General features: G+C 59.6%; 1 protein-coding gene across 1 annotated transcript; it reads left to right on the forward strand.

The window, feature by feature from the left end:
- Positions 1-66: 66 nt before the first annotated feature.
- On the forward strand, positions 67-18,514 carry PCGF3 (polycomb group ring finger 3). Its single transcript, XM_054581849.1, has 9 exons — positions 67-219; positions 3,117-3,234; positions 4,903-4,999; positions 5,332-5,387; positions 6,248-6,358; positions 7,190-7,278; positions 11,509-11,646; positions 15,486-15,566; positions 15,924-18,514. The coding sequence occupies exons 2-9, from the start codon at positions 3,126-3,128 to the stop codon at positions 15,969-15,971; spliced, it is 729 nt and encodes a 242-aa protein (XP_054437824.1). The 5' UTR covers positions 67-219; positions 3,117-3,125; the 3' UTR covers positions 15,972-18,514.
- The last annotated feature ends 7,637 nt before the right edge of the window (positions 18,515-26,151 follow it).

The raw sequence follows: 26,151 nt of genomic DNA on the forward strand, positions 1-26,151 counted from the left end.
AGTTGCAGGACTGGGGGCCTCCCGCACGAGTGACCGGAGTGAAGTGACAGGTGTTTCTGTGCTAGAAAATGGAAAAAGAGCAGAGGACGGAAGGCAGGCGCAGAGGCGAGGACTTGGCGTGCGGAGCCGCGCGGCTGCCAGCGAGCGACAGCACCACAGCCGAAGCCTGAGCGCCGATGCGGAGGCGGAGGGGGGGGCCGACGGCGTCTAGAGGAGGAGGTGAGGCTGCCCTGCGCCGCTCCCGCCCCGTCCCGGCCGCTGCGGGTCCCAGTTCTGGTCAGGGACGGCGGTCTCGTCTCCCGGGGGGTCGGTGGGCACAGGCCCCTTTCCCGGCCGCCGGCGCTGCCTGTGGGCCCGTCCCTGCCTCTGTCGCCCTTGGCTGTTGTGACCCTGGCGCCGAGGACAGTGACCTCCCTCGCTCAGGGCCTCTCTGCGCCCCCTGACGGCGAGGCGCGGCTGTGCCGTCTTCCGGGTCCCTGCCTGGTGTCCCCGGGCCCCCCGCTGCGCCCGCTCTGCCGTGGCAGGGACCTCTGCCTCCGCCCCCGCGAGGCGGGTCGCCTTCTCCCGGGAGGACGCGTGTCCCCTGTTGGTGCCCCTCTCAGACAGTGGTCCCCTGGCTGCCATGTTGTTCTCTGGATTGTAATCCAGTTCGTCCTGACGCCACCGTGATCCCGGGTGACAATCACTGCAGACTCCACGCTCAGGTCCCCTTGCGTTGCTGAGGGCAGTGGGCTCTGTAGGTTCCGTTCTACCGCCTCCCTGCTCCCCACTGTCAGCTGCGTGGCCAGCACCCCCGTGCCCCACAGCAGACAGCGGTCTGTGCACACGGGGCCGGGCTGCAGAGGAGCGGCCCCCTGAGGCCGCGGGGAACGGGGCCAGGGCACACACGCACACGTCGGATTCCGTGTATCGCCCACCCACGCCCTGAGTCACACTGAGCGTGGTCTCCAGAAGAGACACGGGTGCTGCTGTCTGCAAAGAAGCCGTGGTCTCTGGCCCGTGAAGGAGACGTGACCCCACTCCCAGCTGAGGCCGGCGTGATTGTGGAGTCTGTTTCCGGCCTCTGTTTCCTGGGTCGGTTTGGTTCGTTGGTGCCGGGGAGACTCCTGCTGCCGAGTGCACTGCTGTGCAGTCAGGACGTTTGCTCTTTGCTGAGCACGTCCTCCCGTCCCCGGTGGCAGGCGTGAAAACACTTCTCGACGGGAGGTGAAGACAGGGCCACGGGGTGAGCCGGCGGGAGGCCCACCCGCTGGGCATGGGCAGCGCCTCAGGGGTCGGCGGCTTTCCTGTTCCTGCCGTGCTTTGCCGGGGGATGTTCGTAGGGTTTTCTTCTCTGAGGTAGTCTCTCCTTTTTCTCTGGCTCCACGGTGGTGCTCGGCCCTTCTTCGCCGAGCCCCTTCCCGGAAGGTCAGAGCTACCTGGCCGGGGCTCTCGCAAGCACTCGGGAAGATGGTGTGCAAACCTGGGGGCCCAGCGTCGCCGTGGCTGCTGGCCCGTGTCCTGGGGCGTTGGCATGGCAAGGGCCCTGCTCCAGGGAAAGCACAGGTGACGTGGGTGCCGGCCACGGGGTCTCTGCGTGTTCCGCGTTCTGTGGGAAGCTCGGCGCCTCCCGGCTGGCGCACAGGCCCCTGGTTCTGCGAGTGAGCTGAGGCCGGCGGCCCCGCCGACGGCCTAACTCGTGGCTCATCGAGGCTCCCGGTGCGAGTGTAGGTGACGGTGACAGCTGTCTCCAGGCAGCACCCCCGCGGGCCCTGCCCCCCGTGGCCAGAGCTCCCCCGTACCGCTTCCGGACAGAGGCGCCCGCACCCCCGGGCCGCTTGCTTTCCCTTCCCCTGTGCGATGACGGCCCGTGGCGCCTGTCTCTGGTCTGTGCAGGGCTCTGCCAGCGGTACTCGTGTTCAGAGCGCCCGTCACCGGCCGTCCCTCGGCGCCCTGCTCGGTGTGAGGTGTTGACACCGGCTCCTCCCGCCGCTGCGGCAGACGCCCCAGACCTTGCGCTCTCTGGAGCTCAGCCTCCCAAAGGGCCTCCCGACTGCGGTCCAGGCTGCGCCGGTGCCCACGGAGGCTCCAGGGAGAGCCCGTCCCTGGCTGGTGGCCCCGTCACGCCACAGCACCGCCGTCCCTGTCTCTCGGTGACCCTCCTGCCTCCCCGACAAGGACCCCGTGATGCCATGACCCACACGAGCCGGCCTCGCCTGTGTCGCGGGCCTCTTGCCACGCGAGTGAGGTGCAGGTGTTGGGTAGGACGTGGACACCTCGCACTGTCCACCTGCCGCGTGACGACGCAGCAGAGACACCGTCATGGCGGCGACAGCTCAGGGACAGGCAGGAGGGCGCGCGGACGTCGGGGCTCCCAGCTCCGTGCTGTGTGCCACACCGGTGTCCCATAGGATAAGTGACAGGGACCGGGGTCCTGGGGCTGCGTGGGTCCTGGCAGCTGGGGGAGGGCCTGGAGCCGCTGCTGGTTGAAGGAAGTAGCGTTTCAGCCGCCCTTGGCGTGTGGGCCAGGGCTTTGCCATTTTGAACGGAGGAGATGAGCATGTTTGAACTTGTCCAGTTATTACGATAGATGTGCAGACGGCGCGTCGGGGCCGGCGGCCCTCCGACCACTTCCCGGTCTTTCCCAGTGTCAGAGCCGCTCCTGCTGTGACCTCACGTTGGCCACTCTGCTGCTCCAGATCGGGGGGCTCTGCCGCCGTCGCCGGTATCCCTCAGGCCCCGGGGTCTGGGCCCTGAGCGGGGGGGCGGGGGGGCGCCTCAGCTGCCCTGCGTCACTCCTCTCGGCTGCAGGGCAGCTCCCGCGGCCCCTACGGCTTCCTCCTCCGGCCCAGCTCGGCCGCACCCCGCGGCCCCGGCCCGGGCCCCAGCCCCCCTGCTGCCCCGGGGGCTGAGCGGGGCTATCATGGCCCCCGTGGGACGGGCTGGATTGTCACCAGGCTTCCGGACGGGCCGCCGGCCTGGGCCTGGCCCGGCTGAGTCTCAGGCTCCAGCCTCCGCACGGGCTGGTCCCCTGGAGGGGCGTCCAGCGGCTGCCTTCACCTTGAACCTGAACCTTCGATGCAATAAATGCACCCGGGCATCTGAAGGGGTAATTAAAATGCATCTTTCTCTTGCAGAAGCCAAAGATGTTGACCAGAAAGATTAAACTCTGGGACATTAACGCCCACATCACCTGCCGCCTGTGCAGCGGGTACCTCATCGACGCGACCACAGTGACCGAGTGCCTGCACACCTGTACGTGGCGGTGCGCCCGCGCGGCCTTGCCCCGTGTCCGTCGCCCCTCACCCCCGCGCCCCCGCCTCCCCTCCGTGCGCCCCTCCTCCTGGCACACCCCACGCCGCCTGCGTCCCCGAGGCCTCCCCCATCCCCCGCTGCTCAGTCCCGCCCTCCCCCAGCCCCCCCGCCAGAAGCCTGTCTTTGCGTCGCTCACTAGTGCCGTTTGTCCGTGAGACCCCACAGGTGAGGGAGACCCTCCGGTCCTGCCTTTCTCTGACCCACCGGCTCCGTCCGCCGAGCAGGGTGCTCTCCAGGCCCAACTGTGTGGTCACAAAGGGGGTCCTTTTCTTTTTTGGGGCCGGCCAGTGGTCCACGGCGTGAGCGCACTGCAGCCGCGGGCCGTGGAGTGTGGCCTTTGGCAGCCGCGTGGGTGCGCTGTCTGACCTAGCGTCTGCGTCTGTTGGTGCGAGAATGTTCCAGAACGTGGCCTTTGACAGTTTCCAGCCGCTTTTTCTTTGATATTTTGGCTTTCCTTTGTCTTTTATTATTACTTTTTTTAACCAACAGCTTTTAGCTCAAGCACAAGGCAGGACATAGAAGCAGGAATAAAAATGTTCTTGAAGATAAATCAGAAAAATTACTTCAAATTAAAAATACTGTGGGTAATTTCAATAGTGGTATCATTTAGGAAAGCTAAATACTGGAAAACTTAGTTATTTGCTTATAACAGATAAACCAGTAGCTGGTGCGACCCCGTTTGTCCCAGTGAGCAGGAAGGCTGAGCCCCTAAACTCTCCACGCCCGGTGGTCGGTTCCTGCCTCGCAGTTTGCCCACGACTCAGCTTGCTCTGAACTTGCTTTTTGTTTAATTTTAAGCACAGCATCAATTGAGAAGTGGACGTCAGGGTTTACCTCAAAATGCAGTTGCCAAGGATGCTGAGAGAAGCATTTTCTTTAGAGAGGATGTTTACACTCAAATGCACACCTGGAAGACCTGTAACTTTTTAAATACATATTTATTTATTTACGAAAGCTATGATGTGGGTGCCTACATCATAGTATTAGCCTTTGTTTCTTTCGTTTTTTAATTTTTTTTAATTTATTTTTTCAAATACATTTAAAACATATTTATTTTTAGACAGGGGAAGGGGAGAGAAAGGTGTGTGGTTGCCTCTCGCACACACCCTGCTGGGGACCCGGCCGGCAACGAAGGCCTGTGCCCCAACTGGGACTCGAACCCGCAACCCTTTGGTTCGCAGGCTGGCGCTCAGTCCACTGAGCTGCACCAGCCAGGGCTGAAATACCTGCAACTTTTTGATCCTGTGGTTTTTGACTTCAGAAAGAAAGTACTTTCCAATTTTAATAGAATTTTTATTTTAAAGTTAATTGTATTTTTAGATAGTGAAGGCCGTTGTTTATATTGTTGTCTCCGAAATGTTGGTGTACAAAGAAAACCTCGTGATCTGCAGGCTCCTGGAACGAATGCCTAGACCTTGTGCCCCGAGGTGGGCACGCGCCCCACGGCTTCCCTGGCGCTGGGCCTGCCTCGCTCCTCACTCGTCCCCGCCTCCCGCTCCTGCCTCCCGAGCCCGGAGCCCGAGCGGGAAGCAGCGGGCCAGGCCGCTGACCGTGGGCCCCCTCGGGGGCCGGGGCGCGCTCTGACGCGTGTGCGTGGTCTGCCCGCAGTCTGCCGGAGCTGCCTGGTCAAGTACCTGGAGGAGAACAACACCTGCCCCACCTGCCGGATCGTCATCCACCAGAGCCACCCGCTGCAGTACATCGGGTGAGCGGGCGGCCCCCGCCCCCTCGGCTGTCTCGCGCCCCCGGCCTCGGCTGGGCCCCTGGGCGGGTCTCGGGCGGGTCAGGGCCGCGCAGGCGGCGCCCAGGCTGCGTGGCGCCTTGAGCGGCGCTTCAGCAGAGCCGCCAGCGGGCGGAGCGCCCTCCCGCGGGGGGAGGGGGCGGCGGTGGGGGGGGGCGCCGCTGCCTCCAGCGCGCACGTTGGGACCAGACCGGTCTGCGCACTGGCGCGGCCACGTGACGCAGCGCTACCTGGGAACGCGGCCGAGCCGCGGGAGGGCCTTCCTGGCTGACCGCGCCGTCCTTTGCCCTTTGCAGTCATGACAGGACCATGCAGGACATTGTTTACAAGCTGGTTCCAGGCCTGCAGGAGGGTGAGTGGCGCGGCGCGGGGCGGGCGGCGGGCTCCTCGGTTTGGCACAAGTGCCATCTCGTCCCTGCTCGGAGCTCGCGGGCGTCTGCGGCCGGGCTCGCGCCCTCGTCTGCATCTTCCGCGGGAAGCCCCGTTGTGGGCGCCGGGCGGGCTGCACTTGTCTGGGTCACGTGGGCGCAGCGGGTGCAGGGGGGCCAGCGCGTGTGACTCAGGTAAAGTCAAATCTCACCGAGAATTAAGAAGAAATAGTGTGCGCTGCGCACATCCTGGAGGTGAGAACGGCCGCTCTTTTCAGAGCTGCGCGCAGCTCCGGAGCTGAGGCTGTGACTGTTGGTGCGGGGCAGCGGCCAGAGGCTGTTCCCTGGGGGCGGGGTGGGGGGCGCTGCAGGGGACACTCGAGTGCTCTCTCCAAGATGCGGTGTGTTAGGAATCCTGTGTTCTCATTGTTAGATTTCAGGGACGTTGTAACTTAAAACTCAGCTGCTGCGTTAGATCCGCAGAGATTCAGCTGGCCTCCAATGCATAGCTCGGGATAGTGCCGCTGAAGCCTCTCGCAGGCGGCACAACTCACGCGCACAGCACTTGGCATTTCCTGAGGAAACGTAGCTATGAACAAGCCCCTTTTGGTAAGTGTCTAGTCCTGGGAAAAGGCAGAGGAACCAGGATGAAACACTAACCCTTCAAAAAGCCCCCGTACACTGTTCCAAACACGCTAAGGCAGAATCGGTCGCATTTACTACTTTTCTGCAACGGCTTCCAAACTTTTAATCATCTGTGTTCTTCACGGGGTATCTGTGAACAGAACATTAACGTCATTCATTGCCTACTCGAGATTGAAGGTTGTATGTTACTTTTTAATAGCGGAGATGAGAAAACAGAGGGAATTCTACCACAAGCTGGGCATGGAGGTGCCTGGAGACATCAAGGGGGAGACCGGCTCTGCCAAACAGCACCCTGACCCCCATCGGAACGGTGAGGCACGGCCGGGGGTTTTCCCAGAGCGTTCCCCGGCCCCGCCGCTCCCCGCGGCGCCACGGGTCGCAGAGTAGTAGCCTTTGCAAATGTCTGTGGGACGCGGGTGTCCTCACTGGGTTGCGGACAGAGGGGCCACGGGGGGCACAGATGCTGGGCTCTGGAGACGTCACTCAGTTTTCTGTGTTTTGCTGTAGAATGGCAAAGTAACGTTTTGGCCTTGATGTGAAATTAATGGTATTTCCAATCTGTACACACCTAACAAGTCACTGAGACCTTCGGTGTCGCACTCCTTCTGGTGGACCACACGATTCCTAAGAACTTGGAGGCGGTCCCGTGCGCTCCTCGCCGCCAAGGAGAAAGGGGGCCCTGCTGCCACCTGCCCCCAAGCTGCAGCGTCACCGGGGCCCTGGGAGGCGGCTGGGAAGGGGCTGGGGAGCCTGTCCCAGCCATGTCGCCCGCAGGGGGGTCTTCATTTTAAAAGTGGCCTTGAGCAGAGCCAGTTCTAGGTGCCGAGCAGCCTGGACGCCGGAGGTCAAAGTTCTGCGTGTTGAGAAACGCTGGGGCGGCTGAGCCCCGCTGTGGCCCCTTTCGCCTTCCGCCATCGCCGCCTGCGCCCCACACCGCGCAGCCACCCGCAAATCCCGCCTCTGGGCCCTGGCTGGGGGCCCCGCGTCTAACAGGCTCTTTGTCCGCCCCCTCCGACATGTGCTTGATGGTGCAAACTCCTATCACACTGCGTTTCACAGCATCCCCAGTATCTGTGGGGCTAGAAATAGCAGTGCAGCATTCTGGATGTAACAGCACAGTGTATTCTCTCTTTGCTACAAGGTGAAACCAAAGCGGACGAGAGTCCGAACAAGGAGGCGGCCGAGGAGAAGCAGGAGGAGGACAACGATTACCACCGGAGCGACGAGCAGGTCGGTGGCCCTCCGCCCAGGGGCCCGTGCGCGGCCGGGCGCGCCCTCAGGGAGCAGGGCGATGCAGGCGCCTGCCCGGGCTGCTTTCTCGTGTAAGAAAGGAAAAGGCGTGAAGGAATGAAGGTAGAGGCCTAAAGTGCTGGCACGTTGGCTTGGTGTTTTCCTGCCAACTCCTTAGTCCATTTTTCCTTTTTTTTAATTACCAAAGCAGTATGTGCTTGCTGTCAAACATCTTACGTATAAAGAAAGTAAAGGCCACGCCCCGACACCGTGGGTCTCCTCGGCCCTGTCCCCGGGTTGTGGAAAACACCCGTGGCTACCTTGACACAGGTGTTTTCAGTGCAAACAATTCATAAAAGAAAATGAAACCCAGTGTGTAATGAAAGAGAGCTTCAAATGTAACATCGACGCATCTGTTCGTGTCGTTTACTACGTTACTAGATTAAAAAGGGAAAACTGAGCAGTCCCAGAGATTCTGTAGAAGAATTTGATAAAATCCCGTGTCCGTGTGACGTGGAAGCTGTAACAGCCATCATCCTTTGATGGAGCAGAGCCGTCCCCAAGGGCACCAGAGACCGGGGGCGGCGGCGGCGGCTGCCGGCGGGGTTGTGCCGCTCCGGCCACCGGCCACCGAGGGACAGAGGAGCGAGAGGCTGGGCGCGGAGGCGGCGCGGGGGCTGCGGGCGGGGGTGGGGGGTGTGGGGGAGATGAACGGTGATGGAAAAATAATAAAGTGTAAAAAAAAAACCGAGATGCGTGTGAGACAGACACGCCACGTCTCAGATCAGACCGTCGTCTGATGTGTAGCCAAAGACATGCAGCTGTTGGGGTTCGAGGTTGCTCACAGGGCGATGAGACCGATACACGATAATCAGCAGGTAAACCTTATGCCCGTGGCCAACAAGCCTTTATTAAAGTAGCCTGACAAGAAATGCACGAGGCCTAAACGAAGACCCTTCCGCCTTGTGGGGAACGCGAGGCCGGTCTGGGTACCGGGGGCCCCTGGAGGGGAGAGCTGATCTCGGGGGTTGCGTTGTGACCATTTATTATGGAATTTAACCAGCTGCTTCTGACGCTCCCCTGGGAGGGGACAAGCTCAGGAACAGCCGCGGAACCAGGGGGTGGGTCCGGTTAGAGCACACGTGTGACACGTGTTTTTAAACACACTCATACGCACCTTTACATGTAATGATGAAATGCACACATAAGCGTATTTATTTGAGACACCATTGGATGAGCGTGGTTCCCGTGCAGCCACAGAGCCGCGGCGGCGCCCCTTCCCAGCAAACACACTTCCACACGTCGGGGGGGGCGCAGGCGGGTGCGGTGCGGTTCAGGCCAGTGACGAGGATCCCTCGGGGCTGCAGGGCCACCGGCCGCCCCGGGTGCTGCCCCGCCGTCCCCGCCTCGCGCTCGGCCCTTGGAGCTGCGTCGGCCCCGCAGACGCCGCTGCCTCCGTGCCCTGGTTCCGGCCGGCGCCAGGCCAAGTGACAGGGCAGAGGCAGGACACGGGCCCCGTCTGGCTCCCTGCCCCGTGGGCCCCGGCTCGGGGGCTGGGGGCGACTGGCTCTGGCACGCGGACGGGGAAGGGAAGCTGCTGACCAGCTGAGCGGCCCAGGTGCCCGCGTCCCCCGAGCCCTGAGAGCTTTCCTGCGCTGGGTGTTGAGTTTTACCAGCTGCTGTTCAGCTTCCCTTGTATGGTCTGCAATAAACTGCTGCCTTTTATTCTACTGTTTAAACCATCCTTATAGTCATTCCTGGGATGAACTGATGGTCATGATTTTAAACTGCGTTTCTGGATTTGCTAGTGTTTAGGTAAGTTTGTGTCTGTTGGTTCAGGCGGAGAGTGGCCCCCGCTTTGCTTTGCTTGTGTGTGTGTTTGTGGCTTAGGGTCAAGGTCATGTGTCTCTTAGCTGGTGGTCGTCCCTCTTTTCCCGTTTTTTAATTCTTTGGGAAAATTTATATAAACTGAGATTGTCGGTTTTATTGATCCTTGTTCCTTTTCTGACTTTGTGAGTTGATTATTCATAGAGTTTCTTACTATACTGCCTGGTTCTAAATATTTAAAAATTTCATTATGATTTCTTTTTTGAACCATGGGTTACTTTTAAAAGTATGTGTTGAAAATGCTAACGATCAAACCTGACTAAGAAGCTGCAGTTACCAAGTCCTCATGTCGGAGGCCGTCGAGTCGACGGGACAGAGTCTAGAGCCGAGACTCAGCCACTAGATCTGTGGTCATTCGGTTTTCAGCAAGGGGCGAAAGCTCGTTACTGGGAGAAAATAGGGTTTTGTTTCGTTTCTGAAGACTTCATTTATTATAGAGAACGGAAGGGAGGAGAAGGGAAGGGAGAGCAACATCGACCGGTTGCCACTTGCATACACCCTCACGGGGAAGAGGCCGCAACCCGGGCGTGTGCCCCGACCAGGAATCGAACCAGTAACCTTTCGATTTGCAGGATGACGCCCAACCCACTGAGCCACACTGGTCAGGGCAGGATAGGGTTTTTAACGGAAGGTGTGGGAACATCCACATGCAAAGATGACTTATATCCTTATCTCACACCATATACAAAAGTTAACTCAAAATGTGAGAGGTTAAAACTTTAAAACCTGTACGAGGAAGTGTGAGGGGAAACCTCCACGGCCCCGGGCCAGGCCTGGGGTTCTCAGATTCAGTGTCACAAGCACAACCCGGGAAAGAACAATGGCACGCAGACCTCATCAGTTAAACCCAACCGCTCTGTAAAGATGCCTTTGAGAAAGTGAACAGAGGGGCTCAGGCTGGGAGCGAACAGCTGCACATCATGCCCCTGGGGAAGGAGTCGCACCCGGAATGTAGGGTCTCATGGCTCAGTGAGAAGGTGACCCAGTGAAGAGGTGAACGGAGTTCACCAGGCGGCCGCCGGAGCCCTGCAAAGCGTAGCCTCAGGGCCTGCAGCGCGGGGGGGCCCCCCCAGGAGCCCCCAGCGATGGGCGGGGCACTCGGGCCAGCGGGGGGGGGGTGAGGGGGGGCCGTGCGCCCGCGGACAAGGGAAAGACCAGAGCCCCTTTCAGGGACGTGCCCGAGGTCCCCTGGGGTTGCAGGTCTCCCTGGTTGTCCTTTTGCGTCGGGCTCTTAGCTCCTGAGTTGGAAGGTTTGTGTCTCGCCGTCTGGGGAAGGCCCTTAGGCATGTTTCCTCTGGCACTCGCCCTCTGCGCGCCCCCCCCCCCCCCCCGTCTTCTGTCCCCTCCAGTCCCTGCCTTCACAGGCCTCGCTGTCTCTGTGTGATCTCCTTGCGGTGCTTTCGGAAGGTTGCTCTCTCTTTAGCTGAGATTATCTCCTGCTTCCACTGAGCTTTTAGTTTAAGTGAATGTTTTATTTTTGGAAGTTGTATTGGGTGATCTCTTATATCTCCTGTTCTTTATTCATTGTGTGTTATGTTTTCTACCTGGTCCTCTGTACCCCTGGTAATTTACATACATCTGTATTTCGGTTAATTCATTTGTTAATTCTTTCCTTGGAATTTGGGGGTATGGCCGGGGCCATTTTTCTGGCAGCTGATGGAGAGGTCAGTGCCTGTGAGGAGCCCCGTGTCTCCACCGCCCTGCGTGGCCCGTTGTCCCCCCTCGAAGGCCCCCCAGGACCCCAGAGTCGCTGTCACTGAGCCCGCAGCCTCGTGGCCCCCTGCCACCCATCCTGCACCCCGGCCCCCGCGGGGCGGGTCCGGCAGGTGCCTGGGGACCTGAGGCTGCCCCGAGCTGTCCGCGCCTCTTTCGAGGCTAGTGTGGCACGGCCCCAAGACGTCCCTCCGTGCTGCATGCGTGCAGACTGGCGGGCCTGCCCGTGTGTGCACGCGTGTCCTGCCAGGCCGCAGGGCGCCCAGCACAGCCCACGGGCAGCCACGCGTGTCCCACCGGCGGGAGCTCTCAGAACCGGCTGCCGCCTCCAGCGGGCTGACTGGGAAGCCAGCACAGTGCCCACGGGGGACGTGGTTTTCGGACTTACTGTAAAGTACTGTTAAAAAGACAAAAATGACCGTGGTAGGTCATATTTCAGCGAGCAATAAACCCGTTTTAAGGTACCGTGTGTAAAATGAGTTTTAAGAACCCCGTTTCTACAGTGTGGGGGTGGTGGGAGCTCTGGTTTCAGCACCACCGGCACCCTCAGGGTTAGCGGCCTCGGTACAGTCGCCCGCGCCCCCGCCCGCCCCCGCCGGGAGCCGGCCCAGCTGTGTCCTTGCCCCGCAGGTCAGCATCTGTCTGGAGTGCAACAGCAGCAAGCTGCGCGGCCTGAAGCGCAAGTGGATCCGCTGCTCCGCCCAGGCCACCGTGCTGCACCTGAAGAAATTCATCGCCAAGAAGCTCAACCTCTCGTCCTTCAACGAGGTAACAATGGCGCCGGCGCAACGCCATCGCTGGGCGCTCCTTCCTGGTCAAAGTGGGGCTTCTGAGGCTTCTGGGTGTTCTTTACAACTTTCTTTGGAGAGTTTAAATTCAGGGGGAGAATCTCAGTTTGTTCTGCCCGCCCCCAGGTGGTACCAGGAGCGGGCGGTGCGGAGGGCCGGCCCCCGGAGGCCGAGGCCGAGGCCGCGCTGACAGGAGAGGGGGCGGGGCCAGGGCCGGGAGCTCGTTGGGATGTGGTCGAGTTTCATCGCGGAGGGAAAGGACTCCGTTTCACAAACCGCTGGGTGGGTGGCGCTGGGGTGACAGGAGAGGCCGGGAGGCCCAGCAGGCACTTGGAGGTCGCGGTGCAGGAGGAGGAGGCGTTGGAACCTGGTCACCCGGTGGTGCTCAGAGGGGTCGGCAGGCCGAGGTCGGGCACGTTCGGGGCGGAGTCGCGGGGCGGTCCCCGCGGCGGCCGCACATGGGCCAAGACGTGGCTTGTTTGGAGGAGCCAGGTGCGTGAACAGGTGTGAGGAGGGACGCGGGTGTGAGCTACCGCCTGAAAACACTCCTCAGGCCGTGAGAAGAGTGGGTGGTTGGGGCACAGACGTCGGAGCCAGGCAGGTCAGCGGGGGCGTCCGTGGCAGCAGTGTCAGAAGGGAGGGCCCGGCACAGTGCCGTGTGGGTGGTGCCAAGCAGACGGACTTGACATGCGTGTCAGAGAGAGCAGTGGGTTAACAGTGACCCCACTGTGTCTACCTGCTGACCGCAGACCTGTAGACCTGAACTTTTTGGGGGAAAGGATCCTTTTGGATGTAATTAAGTTAAGGATCTTGGGACGGAAGCACCCTGGATCACCTGGGGGCCCTAAAGCCAATTACGGGCACCCTCCCAAGAGTGGGGCCAGCGGGAACGTGCGGCCCACGGAAGGAGGCGGGATGGAGACGGGGCTGGAGCCCCAGGAGCCAGGGGAGGCAGGAAGGCCCCTGCCCGCTCTGCCTGCCAGCGCCCGGACGCTGGGTTCGGCCTCCACGTCTGAGAGGGAGTATATTTCGGTTGTTGCAAGCCACTAAGTTTGTGGCGCTTTGTCAGTTGCCACAGGAAACCAAAATAGGTTTTGGTACCAGAAAGTGCAGTGCTCCTAAACAGACATGGGAAAACGTGGGCACGGCTTTGGAATTGGAGAATAGGCAGAAGCTGGAGAATTCCGCGAAACGGTGTGGGGAGCGTAGCTCGCCCTGAGACCAGGGGCCGGAACGTGGTCTTCGGAGGCAACCCGGGCGACAGCCCAGAAGGAAGTGAGCGCGGTGCAGAGAGCTCCTTGGAGGGCACGCGTAGCATCCAGCAGGCGCCGGTAGAAGCGGGAACGCGAAGGCGCCTGCAGGGAGAGCTCGGAAGGGGGAGCGGAGCGTGGCACTGCCCACGGGAAGAGAAGTGGCCCTGGGACATGTGGCCGCGACCTGGCTGGGTGCTGTCTTTGGGTGGATAGCAGCGGAACCTGGATCTTTAGCTGCAGAGATTCCCAAGCGAAGTGTGGGGGCACCTGAGGGCACTCAGACAGCTGGGACCCCACTTTCCCGATGCACCTGTCGAGCTCAGGAAGCGGCGCCGAGCCGGCCCGTTGGTGTCCCCGGTGCTGGGCATCCGGTGACGGCTGGGGCAGCATCTCCCGGGACATCTGGCTCCAGGCAAAAGCGGCAGCGCCAGCACCTTTGCCGCAGAAGCGGTCCTGGCCAACAGCCCCTGCGGGAAGCTAGCCCAGCACACACCCCCCCCCCCCCCCCCCCCCACCGCCAGCAGCCTGGGAGGGCGGCCTCCCAAACAGCCGTCTGACAGCGGCAACCACAACACCCTCTAGGTGGTTCCCAAGCAAAGCCCAGGAGCTTCAGAACCCGAGAGGGAGAGGCGTGGTTCCCAGATGGGGGCAGACAGAGCTCGAGCAGCCCTCTGGGCACCGACCCTGTTTGTCCCCAGCCCAGAGCCATCGGTGTCTTTGGATGCCTGAGAAGCCCCCAAAACGTTGACGAACAAAAGTCGACTGGTTCTGGCTGGTGTGGCTCAGAGAGTTGCCAGCCTGTGAGCTGAAAGGTTCTCGGTTCGATTCCCTGTCAGGGCACATGGCTGGGTTTCAGGTTGGGTTCCCCTGCCCTGCCCCCACCGTCAGGGCTCAGTCGGGGGCCACTCATCGATGTTTCTCTTATCTTTCTCCCCTTCCCTTACCCTCTCTCTCAAAAATAAAATCGCCCTGGCTGGAGTGTCTCCTATGAACTGAAGGGTCCCGGGTTCGATCCCCGGGCAGGGCACACGCCTGGGCCGCGGGCCAGGTCCCTGGAAGGGAATGAGTGAGAGGTGGCCAGTCCCTCTCTTCCTCCCTTCCCACTCTCTAAAAACAAAATCTTTCTCAAAAATCGACCAGGTGTGCCCTCAAGAGAAGGACCTATCTGGGGAAAAGGGAAGGGTTGTGATGGGCGTGTCCTGCGGCGCCCTGGGTGACAGGCGGCGGGACCTCCCCAGACTCCGTTCCTCCGCGGGTAGGTCTGTCCTAAGCTCTGACGAGTTCTGCCAGGCGAGGGCGCTGCAGGCAAACGCTGGAGGCCCCGGGGAGCTTAGCGGTGGTTACAATGTGGATTTTATCTGTGGTTGCCACAGCCTTAAAAAAAACCCAACAATACAAAGTTGATACACGGACTAGGCGGAAGGAGTGTGCGACAGGAGCATTTTTTGCAAGTTGAGGGCAAGAGAGTCCACCAGCCAAAAGATGACAATTCTCCCCCCTGCGCCTGGGACGAAACACGCAGCGGCCGCAGCTCCGGCGGGGCGGCTGGTGCCTGGTCACCCTGCGCGCCCAGACCCAGGGCCCCTCTTCAGGCCTCGCCTCGGGGGACGTTTCAGATGCCGCCTGGGGGTCACCCTCTCACAGCAGATCATCTCACTCAGCAGCCGGAAGCCGAGCGCGGCGGGACGTGGGGCCGCTAGCGGGGTCGCCCCCTCACGGCTGGTGGGGGCGACGGGCGCCATGGCTTTGGGAGCCTGCCCGGACAGTCCCCCCGAAACCCGCCATGCCCCGGCCAGCCCCCCGCCGCCGGGCTCCTCGGTTACTGCGCAAAGGAGCTGAAGACGCCCGTCCTTGGTCAGGCCTGCACTGGACCCTTCCCCGCAGCTTCACTCGCAGTCGCCGACACGTGGGAGCAGCGTGAGCGTCCTTCCGTGGGTGACGGGCAGTGCAGACGTGGGATGCGGCTTAGCACTGAAGGGCACGAGCCGCCAAGCCGGGAGAGGACGTGCAGGAGCCGCGCGCGCGCACGGCTGAGTGGCAGCGGCCGGCGTGACCGCTCCGCGCTACGGGCCCCGGCTCTGGGCGCCGGAGGAGGCGCAGCTGTGGGGTCGGTGGGGAGACGTGTGGCCGCCTGGCGTCCAGCGGGAGGCGAGCGAGTGGGGCGCAGGGGCTCTGGGCGTGGTGGGTGCAGGTGCGGGGTGGGGGGGCAGCAGGGGCCTCGCGTGCGGGCTCCGTGGCTCGACGTGCGTCCTGTGAGGCTGGGGGACAGCAAGGGGCACGTGGGAAATCTGTCTTCTCACTTTTGCTGTGAACTTAAAACTGCCTAAAAATAACCTTTTTAAAAAAAGAAACAGACTGGGGAGCCCATGTCCTTCTACCTCTTAGGGGAGGGGGGCGAGCTCCGTGGGGGGCGGGCCGAGGGCAGGGCTGTCCTGGCGGGTGGGCGTGACCAGGCCTTGCCCCGCGGGGAAGGGAGAGCCCCCTGCGCCCTTCCTGCCACACCCCCGGGAAGGGGGCGCCGGCCGCGAGCCCCGGGCCCACTGACCAGCGCTGCTTCTCCCCCCAGCTGGACATTTTATGCAACGAGGAGATCCTGGGCAAAGACCACACGCTCAAGTTTGTGGTCGTCACGAGGTGGAGGTTCAAGGTGAGAAGTCCGTGCGCGGCGCGGTGTGTGCAGTTTCCGGAACCTGCTGCGGGGCGGCGCGGGCTTTTCTCTGCTGGAAGCGCCCGGAAGCGAGATGCAGTCGCGGGGTCTTTGGGAAACGCGGTTATTTTGAAATCGGCTCCAGAGCCGCCGCCCCCGGCAGTGGGGTGACCCCGGGCTGCGAGCTGCGGGGAGTAGCCGCTATGCACGGGGCTCTGGGTGGACGCGGAAGCGGGTGGTGGCCCCCTGTCCTCCGGGGAGGGGGCGCATACCGGGCCCCGGGGACCCAGCCTGGCCTCGTCTCCCGCGGCGTCGCTCGGCGCTCGTCGGCCGCCCTCACGCCAGCCTGTCTTACAGAAGGCACCGCTCCTGCTGCACTACAGACCCAAAATGGACCTGCTGTGACGCCGCGGCGGGCACAGGGCCCCACGCCCGGGGAGGGGCCGCGGGGGTCCTGGGGACCGGACTTCTGCACAGAGAGTATTTATCACTTTTGTACGAGAGAATTCGCACTCAACAAGACACTACCAGCAGCACGGAGACAAGGTGGTGGCACCGCCACAGGCCCCCGCCACTGACCCGCCCAGCCGCACCCCTCGGCTCCGCGGACCAGAGCTCGCGCCGGTTGCCCTTGACACGCGGCCCCTGCCTGCCTTCCAGGTCTCAGAACCACAGCGTTTCGGTTTAGTTGATGAATTAGGTTTCAGGATGCGCCTCAAAATACTTGTATGTGTGTTGAATCCTTCCTAAGTTATTGAAAAAGTATCTTTTCATGGTGAATGACGATATTTATGTTGCCTTTAGCTTCCCGAAGGCTTAGAAGATCTATAAAAAATTAATTTAAAAGCGTACCAAAAGCGGCTGCCAGTCCCGTTCCACGTCCACCGTGGCGTGTCCCGCCCCCGCTGTGACGCCCCCGCCCCCCGCCGCCGGCAGTGCTAGCACCTGGGACCTGGCGCGGGTTTGCAGGGCGATCCTGTTAAAAATCGCTTTTATCATCAGACGGGCTCCAGCCATTCGGTGCTGCCGCTGAATGCTCCGCCCACTGTCCCCCTTTTCACTTTGCTGTAGAGGAAGCCGGTGGCCTTTCGGGGATTTCCCGGCAGATCCGGGTCCCCACCACATCACCCACCCTTCGGAGGGTGACACGGCCCGGCGCCCTCGGCGCCGCGGTCGGTGGGGGAGGCTCTTGCTGAGGCCCCAGGACCGGAGCCGAGGTGGCGGCCGCAGCCGCTGACAACCAGAGCCACAGGCAACACACACTTTCTAACCCTTTCACCTCTGAACGTCAATATTTCTGTGGAATTAGAGAATAAACTTTGCCAGCACGTAAACGTGTCCCTTTAAAGTGGTACCTTGGAATGTGTGACGCGGGATTGAGGAGAAAGGCCGATCTCAGTGGCGACAGCGTCGTCCTGGGCTTGGCCGTCACGGCCGCCTCCGGCCCCGGCCTCAGGCCAGGCTCCCGGCTGCGTTTCAGTTCAGTCGCTGGTTCCTGAATCGGCTCCGGAAGCTCCGCTTGGGCGCTCTGACCTGCTTCCCGCTCTACGCGCATAGACGTCGGAAGCAGTTACCAAAGAGCCCTAACCGTGGAGAACGCGTTCAGGTTCATTCAGCCCAAGCGGTTGGAGCGTCAGGCCCTTGTTAGGAATCGGTCGGAATTCACTTTTTGTTTCAGTCCCTGACCTCCCAGCTCCGTGTGGACGGTCCCGTGACCCGAGCCTGCTGTTCGTTCATCCAGATTGTTCTCAGTGACCCTCCGAGGGGTTAGCGAGTCGATGTGTGTGAGTAAATATGACCTGTCTACCTCAAAACGCACATCGCTGCTGACGCGGCTGTCTGGCCACGGAGGGGCACGGGGCGGCCGCAGCGTGACCTTAGATGCAGGGATTTCCCGCGTGGCGCAGGGGGTGAACAGGTGAGCATCCGAATGCAGACGAAACCGGTTCCAGCTCAGACTCAACCAAATGTGTCTGTAACAATCTCCCGATGTATATTTGTAACTTTGTAGCTCTCTTTGAAATCACTTGAATTTGCTATGGTGCTAAGTTGATACATTTAAATACACAGAGAGATGGAGGAAGGTGGGCGCATGGGCGTCACAGCCGGCCGCCCACCGCTCTGGTGTGACCCCGCTTTTGTAACCGCGTCAACCGGATGAAACCTCAGCAGCAGAAGTACCTATTTTTCTAAGATGTCCTCGTGCAGACTGTTCGCCCACAGGACGTGGCCCGCGGCAGCCGCCGGGGCGGCCGCGTGGGGGCGCCTTCCCTCGGCCGCCGGCGCTGGGCCGGACCGGCGACGCCGGGAGGAGCTGCGGGGGCGTCGCCGTGAAGTCGCGCTCGCGCGTCGGAGCTGCTGGGGCCCGCGCCCGCCGCAGCCTGGGACTCACCGGACGGTTTTCATGAGAACAGAGAATTCAGATAGAATATATAATATGGAATTTAAGATTTGGGGGGTTAAAAAAGAAAACTTAACTTTATAAAATTATTTATTCTATTTTAAGCCTTCTATCATATTTTCCCATCCAGTGTTTGGTGCCCGTGGTCCAGCTTGATTTACAGGCATATAAATGAAATCGAGGCGTTCTGCAAGCTTCTTCTCTTTTCTTTGAGTAGTTTTAACCTGTTTGTTTTCGTTTATTCAGAAGAAGAGCATTGTTGATGCTTTTTATGCTTTTGTGCAATAGGCTCCGACATGCACCATCAGGCGTCTGTGTAAGTTGTAAGTAGCATCTTTCCGCTACGTTGAAAGGTAATGTGGGTGGAATTTCAAAATCAGTACATTGCGCTCTTCGGTTTTTTCTTTTCCATTGTTATGATAAGAATGCTGTTCTCGGGATTGTGCCTGTCGGCAACAGTTACACCACCTGCCGCGGCAGGCGGCGGAGTCGGGGCGCGCGGCCCCGGGGTCTCCCGGCCTGGACCCCGGCGCGCAGGCCCCGGGCGCCGCCCCCGCCCCCGGGTGTGGCAGCGGCGCGCTCCGGCCTGGCGGGCGCCTCCGGGGCCCTCCCGTGGCCTCAGCGCGCGGGCGTCCCCGCCGACTGGAAAAGCGTCACTGGACTGAGTGTCCTAGGAACGAGCGCGCTGACTTCTGCGTCGCACGTCACCGTTTGACGTGCGCTCCAAGCATCGACGATGACGGTAGCACAGGCAGCGCAGTCGGCTTCTCCCCGCTCAGGAACCCGCGGGCGCCCGCGCCCCCTGCGGCCTTGGCCGGTGAGCCTGCGGCTCCGCCCTGGTCCGGCGGAGGCGGGGGCGGCGCAGAGGCGGGGCGGAGAGGCCGCTCAGGCCGCACCGTGCCCGCCGGGGCGGGGGGCTGGGGGTGACTGCGGCCGAGGTGCCCTGGAATGGGTAGCGTGAGCACAGGCGTGTGTCTCCGCGCCGTTTGGGGTGTGAGAGGACCCCGTTTTCCCACGCGGTGTCGGGATCGGGCGGGAGCCCGCCGCCGGGCCTGAGTGTCACGCCTGGTCACGCGGAAGCTGCCGTGGGTTATGGAGATGACAATGCAAATACATACTTTTGACTGTTTAATTTGAAAGTTTACATTTTTTATGCTTTGTGTTGGTGTGTAATTTTTGTACTATTGGTGGCTAGTTTTTGTCTAAAATCTTTTTTGGAATATTGCTTAAATGTTTTGATTTTATGACAGTGAAGCTTGTATTCAGTGTTTTGCCAATTAATATTATATGCTTGTAATAAAAGCAAAAGAAAAACTTAACCAAATTTCTCTCAGCTGGATATTTATCACCTAAAATATGTGTAAGACGCCCTGGCTGGTGCGGCCCAGTGGTCTGAGCGCCGGCCCGGGAACCGAAGGGTCGCCGGTTCGATCCCCAGTCAGCGCGCAGGCCTGGGGCGCGGTCCAGGCCCCCAACAGGGGGCGCACGAGAGGCAACCACACAGGGATGTTTCCCTCCCTCTTTTTCTCCGTCCCTTCCTCACTAAAAATAAATAAAATCTTTTTTAAAAATAAAGAAAAAGTAAAATATTGTAAGAGCTTGAGATTGTGATGAGAAACCAGACTGCACCCCCCCCCCCCGGCCCTGAACCAGGGACCCTCGCGGGTTGACGCTGTCACTGCCTCGCTCCGCGTGGCTTTTGGGAACGGCACCTTGGATGCAGACCGTCGTCTAAATTGGCGCAGGGTCAGTTAAATTTGGTGACAGGTGTGGCAGGAACTGTGGCGAAGACCCCGCCGGCGCAGGTGTGCTCGGTGGGAGCTCGTCGAGGTTGGAGCCCTGTGAGCCATCGCGGCTGGTGGGGACCCGCTGCGCCCCGTGGGGGCGCCTGGCGGGCGCAGCCCTCCGCCCCCGGGCGCGCTGGCCCGGGCTTCTGCAGGGGGCCTGCCTGCGCGGACGTGCCCCGGGGGTTGCATGCGGGCTCCTAGGGCTGACTCCCGGCGGGAGGGCTCCGGCGGGGCAGCGGGTCCTAGGGGGCCGCGGCCGGCGTGGGCTGTCAGGCACGCGGTATTTCCGTAGCGCTCGGGCCCTGGAGGGACTGAGCGCTGCCCACGCGGCGAGGACTCGGATGCACACGCTGCCCTCGGCCGACACAACCCCCCACACCCAGAATAACTAACCTGGGCACCGTGGGGCCCAGTGAGGTGGACACAAAATGAACCATCGGAGCATTTGAAGGGGGGAAAAGCACGATACTTGAAACCTTAGTTTTTTAAAATAACCTTTTTATTTTTTGCCTTGGTTGGTGTGGCTCGGCCTGCGCACCAAAGGGTCGCCGGTTCCATTCCCAGGCAGGGCACAGGCCTGGGCTGCGGGCCGGGTTCGCAGTGGGGGGCCTGCAAGAGGCTATGACAGATCGATGTTTCGGTCCCTTTTTGTCTCCCTCCCTTCTCTCTCTAAAAATAAATATTTTTTAAAATAATTATTTATTTTTCAATTACAGTTCATGTACAATATTATATTAGTTTCAAGCGTACAACCCAGTGATTAACCATTTCTGTAACTTCATGAAATGATTTCCCAGAAATAAAAAGCGCCCACTCGGCACCGCACACAGGCGCTGCGGTGCCGCCGCTCGGTCCCCAGGGCTGCCTGCGCGTCCCCGCTGCCCTGCGGCTGCCCGGCCCCGCTCCTCCGGCCCCGCACCCCGTTCAGCCAGCTGCCTGACGGCCCGGCAGCCGTGGAAATGGTTCCGTGCCTGCGCGTTTTTTCCTGTTTTGTTTGCGCGTTGGAGTCCACGCGCACGTGAAATCACGTGGTGTGCGTGCGTCGCCCCCCCCCCCCCGCACCGGCGCTTTCGGCCTTCGTTGTGGCCGAGCCTCCGCCGGCGCGGACGCGCGCTCCTCGGCCCCCGCGCCTGTGGGTGGACTCCGGTTTCCACGCACGTTGGCTGTTGCGAGCAGCGCTGCATATGGATGCAGACGTCCTTTTGAATGAGCGTTTTAGATTCCTTCAGACAAATATCCAGATGCGGAGTTTCTGGGCCCTTCCTCGGCTCTTGTTACAAAGTCTGCTGCGTCTGGTGCGAGTGTGGGCGCCCCGGCGTTTTTTGGTTTGTTTACATTTTCATAAAATTGACTTCTTTTTTAAAAACGTATTGATTTGAGGGGAGGGGCGTGGAGAGAAACATCTATTTGTTGTTCCACTCACCGAGGCATCGTTGGCTGATAGTGTGAGTGCCCTGCCCCGGGGTGGGGCCTCCACCTCAGTGCCCCGGGCGGCCCGCTGGTGCCGGGCGGGGCCCTTCTCCTGAGGTTGGCTTCTGAGAGTTCCTCGGGTATTTTGCGCACGCGCCCGACGTTGCGTGTGTGGTTTCGCATGCAGCTCGTGTTTGCATTCTCTTGATACTGTCTTGGCAGAAGGAATGTTTCCCGTTGTGATCGAGTCCAGTTCATCCTGTTCTCCTCATATGCGCTAGGCTTGGGTGGCGTGTCTAGAACTCTTTGCCAGGTGCCCGATGACAAAGATACTTTTCTGTTCCCTTGCACACATCGGACAGTGTCAGGTTTCACATTTCTCTGTGCTCGCGTGGAGCTCACGGGCGGGGCTGGCCCTCCCCCACCAGGCGGCGTCAGCCTGCGGGTCAGACCACCGCCGCCGCGTCCACCTCGGTCTGTTTCTGGCCTCTCCCGCCCTGACTGCAGCTTCTCGGTTGCTGCTGCTTTATGCAAAGTGTTAAAACTGGGCTGTGTGATTCATCTAACTTTGTTTCTCTTTGTGGGACTATTTTTAGCTCCCCGAGGTCCTTTGCCCTTCCACAAAAATTTGGAACCATCTTCTCTACAGAGCGTCCTGCTGGAATTTCGGGAACTCTGGGGTCTCACGTGCCAGGAGCGTGTTGTGTCTGTTTGTTTAGGTCAGTAGTCTCTTATGTGGGCATGTTGTGGTTTCTGTCACACAGGCCATGCCCGTGTTTGGTTAGGGTTAGCCCTGAGTCTGTCAGCCCCTCTCTCTCTTTTTCTTTTAAGGAGGCTATTGTTTTCCTTTTCTTCCTTTTCTTTTCTTTCTTTCTTTCTTTCTTTTCTTTTTTTTTTTTTTTTTTTTGCTTACATTATAGTAATAAGATTTATTTTTGTGTATTATCCTGTGACTGTGTTGTAGTTTTCGGTTAGCCTGACATTTTCTACGTAGATAATCATGTGGTGTGTGAACACAGGGTGTTTTATTTCTGCCTTTCCAACCTGTGTTACTTTTATTTCCTTTTCCTGCCTTATTGCATTGGCGAGCACTTCCAGCACTGAGGAGCAGTGGAGAGAGAGGACGTCCTCACCTTCACCCTATCTTAGGGGAAGAGCATTCAGTATTTCACCATTAAGTGTTATGCAGTTACACGGTTCTGTACATTTCATAGATCTATACATAAAAAAGTCTGTCTTTGTGTATAATACATTTAAAAAAAAAAAACCTACTACCAGCAATGAACAGTTGGAATTTGAAATTTAAAACAGAATACCATTTACATTGGTGCCAAAAAGAACTGAAATGCTTAGGTGTAAGTCTTACAAAATCTGTGAGAGGAAACCATGAGCCTCTGAGGAAAGGAATCAAAGGAGAACAGGACAAACGGAGTAGCTCGTGTTCCCGGACAGAGGGCTCAATACTGTCGGTGCTGGTTCTTCCCCAGTTCGCTGGTGCTACTGTGCGATCCCAGCCAGAACCCCAGCAAGCGGTTTCACACTGTGTGTGGCGGGAACGAGCCGGAACAGCCAACACAACGTGGAGGACGAGAGCACAGCACTGACTGGCACCACCTGGCCTGCAGACGCCGCGGGACGTGCAGCCGTCGGGGCCGCCTGGTGCTGGGGAAAGGTCAGGCCGACCACGGGGCAGGACCGACGGGGGCAGAGCGTGACCGGGGGCACGGACAGCTCTCGGGAGAGATGGCCTGTCCACAGACGGTGGTGGAGGCACAGCACCTCCACAAGCAGATACACACAGACCTCGAGCCCTTGCTCAGTAATCAGCTCAAAATGGACTATAGACCTAACTGTAAAATGCAAAATTATGAAATTCCTAAAAGATAACGAGAAAATCCAGGTGACCTTGGGTTTGGCAATGAGTTCTAGGCTATAGCACCAAAAGCGTGACAGAAAAAACTGGCAAGTTGGACTTCGTTCAAATTACCAACTTATGCTCTGGGAAAGACACTGCCAACAGAAGGAAAAGACAGCCTCAGACGAGCAGAAAACATTCGCAAGTCACTGATACCTGACAAAGGACTGTTACGCAAAATGTACAAAGGACTCTTAAAACTCAACAATAAGGAAACAGTCCTGGCTGGTGCGGCTCAGTGGATGGAGCACCAGCCTGCAAACCAAGGGGTCACTGGTTCGATTCCCAGGCAGGGCACAGGCCTGGGTTTTGGGCCAGGTCCCCAGTAGGGAGACCACAAGAGGCAGCCACACGTGGATGTTTCTCCCTTTCTCCCTCCCTTCCCCTCTGTAAAAATAAATAAAATCTTTAAAAAAGAAAAGAAATTCTTTCATGCAAAAGACCTGAACACATACCTCACAAAGAAAGTATACAGATGGGAAATAGCATACGAATAAATGCTCAAAATCACGTTATTAGAGAAGTGCAGACTATAGCGATGAGACGCCTATGAGCGCGGCCAGCGTGCGAGAGCCCGACCACACCAAGGCCGGCAGCGCGGCCGCGGCAGGGCTGCCCATGGGGGCGCCATGGCGCAGCCACGCTGGGGGGCGGTTTGCCAGTTTCTTAGAAAACTAGACGTACCATACGATTGGGCAGTTGTGCTCCTTGCTATTTATCCAAATACGGTGAAAATTTACATCCACGCAGACTTTTCACGGATGTTTAGCACAGCTTATTCATAGTTAGGAAAAACTGGGAAACCACGAAGACGTCCTCTGCAGGTGACCGAGCTGCACTACGTCCAGACGGCGGGATATCATTCAGCACCGAGAAGACAGGAGCTGTCAAGCCATGAAAAGACGTGGAGGAGCCTTAAGTGCACGGGGCGAGTGACAGAGGCCAAACAGGCTCCGTGTATGATTCCAGCTATGAAACTGAGCTCGGCAGAGAGGGGCAGCTGGAAGGAGGGGTGAGCAGGCCAGGCACAGGGGGTTTAGGGCACTGAAACTGGCCTGTCTGACCCTGTGTTATGGACCCACATCATTGCTCGTTTGTCCAGTCCAAAAAATGTACAAGAAAGAGAGTAAACTCCAACTGAGTATGAGCTTTAGTTAGTGACAATGTCTTGATGTTGGTTCGCGGTTTTTCACCTGAAGCACATTAATGCAAGACGTCAATAGGGGACGCCTGCGGGGGTGGGCAGGAGAAAGGGGTCTCTGCCAATCATAGGGAGACCAAATGAGCCCAGATGCGATCCCACTGTGTGGAGGACGGCCTTGAGAAATGAGCTGTTCTCACGCAGGGGTCTGGCGCTATGAAGGGGAACAAGGACACAGATGTTCACCCTGGCGTGACCGGCAAGCTGGCCTGCAGGATGTCTTGGAAGGCACGCCGCCAAGAACTGAACTACCTTGCTTGTTCCTTGGAGTTCGCTAGAGGCGTGGAACGGCCTTGGTTATAGAAACCCTTGGGCCCTAAATAGCTGGGAGTGCACGTGACTGATAACATTTGTTTTTTGCTTTGCGTGCATTGCTGTCCACCCTCATTCTTTTCCTAATAAATACGATGAGAAAACCCTGCTCGGGGCTCTTCAGCCTGAGCTGCTGAGTCCTCTGCCCCTCATTTCCTCCAGATCAGCGACTGGTCCTTGTTCGTCAGCGTTCACACTGCAACGCCACTGCAAACCCACCGCAGCGGGTGGCGCCTTAAAGACTTTGTGGACTGAACCTTTTCATCCCCCGCCCCCAACAAGTTCGCTTGTTGGAACCCGAGGAAGCGCGGCCTTTTGCGGGGTGGCTAGGTCCTGAATGGGACAGGGAGGAGACGCGGCCGCGAACCAGGAAGGGGCTCGCCGGACACCGAACCTGCCGGCACCTTGACTGCAGTCGTCAGCCTCCAACTGCGAGAAACAGACGCCTGTGGTGTGGGGCCTGGCCCGTGGTGTTCGCACTAAAGCAGCCGAAGGGACTGAGAGACTAACGCCAGGCATTGCCGAGGGCTCTTGCTGAGTCTTCCTGTGTCGCTGCTACGAACACTTTGGAAACGTTTCGCAGTTTCTTCTAAGGTTAGACTACACATGCTCAGGTCCTGCCGTGCCACCAGACGCCCACCTGGAGGAATGGAAGCCGCCGTCCCTCAGCAGAGGTGCTGGCTCCCCGCAGAGCCCCTGGTCCACGGCGGGTTCCAGCCCGGATGAGCATGTCGCGAGGCTTTGCCCCCTTCTCACCACCTCTGAGCCCCACTTGACGCTTTTTCTGCATCGGCTCGGGCAGCAGCCGGGCTTCCGGTAACCCTGCTCCCTCTGTGGCCTGAGAGCCAGGCACCGGCCACGGTGGGAGCAGGAAATGGGAGTCCTCCCGCACCAGGCGGCAGCCCCTGTCCCTCCCGACGGCGGGCGTCCCTGAGCAGCTCCCAGATCCCAGGCAGGGGGAGGGAAGGCCCTGTCCACGCTCTCCAGCGGCTCCGGGCCTCTGTGGGCAAGCTGCTCCAGGGCCGGCCTGGCGTCCCTCTCCTGTGTCACCGGCTGCTGGTTCTGACCTCAGCTGAGCTGTGTTGTGTCTTCTCTAGAGAACTTCTAAGTAAATTTCTAGAGGACAAAAGCGGTGCAACTCTGGCGCAGGGCTCCCGCGTGCCCGGCGCCAGCCCTGTCCTGACGGCCCCTGGGAGACCGGTGCGCTAGCGCCACCAGCGGCCAACACGGTCCTTCTCACGAACGAGGAAAGCCCACTCAGGAGGGTCCTCCGCGTTCACCCAGGTCCTTTCTCTGCGCCAGGACTCCACCCGGCAGCTGGGTGTCACGTCTCCTTCCGTGGCTCTTGGCTGTGACGATTTTTCAGACGCCCCTTATTTGGATCCCCGAGAGCAGTGCTGCTCGGTTACTCGGTAGGCATCCCTCGCTGGAGTTCTCCTGATGTCTTCCTCGGGGAGAGATGTTGGGTCAGCTGTCCGCGTTCCAGCTCATCCTGGAAGTTCCATCCGCGCCCAGCCCCTCTTCCCTGGTTCCCTGGCCCTAGGCCCCGGCGGACTACG

Source organism: Pteronotus mesoamericanus, unplaced genomic scaffold (genome assembly GCF_021234165.1).
Source record: "Pteronotus mesoamericanus isolate MK-2021 breed Mesoamerican mustached bat unplaced genomic scaffold, CSHL_Meso_final contig_68, whole genome shotgun sequence".
Lineage (NCBI taxonomy): Eukaryota > Metazoa > Chordata > Mammalia > Chiroptera > Mormoopidae > Pteronotus > Pteronotus mesoamericanus.

Coding starts and splice junctions, on each gene's coding strand:
- PCGF3 (XM_054581849.1), top strand. CDS start 3,126: ATGTTGACCAGAAAGATTAAACTCTGGGACATTAACGCCCACATCACC. Junction 3,235..4,902: donor GACCGAGTGCCTGCACACCT/GTACGTGGCGGT, acceptor GTCTGCCCGCAG/TCTGCCGGAGCTGCCTGGTC. Junction 15,567..15,923: donor TCACGAGGTGGAGGTTCAAG/GTGAGAAGTCCG, acceptor CCTGTCTTACAG/AAGGCACCGCTCCTGCTGCA.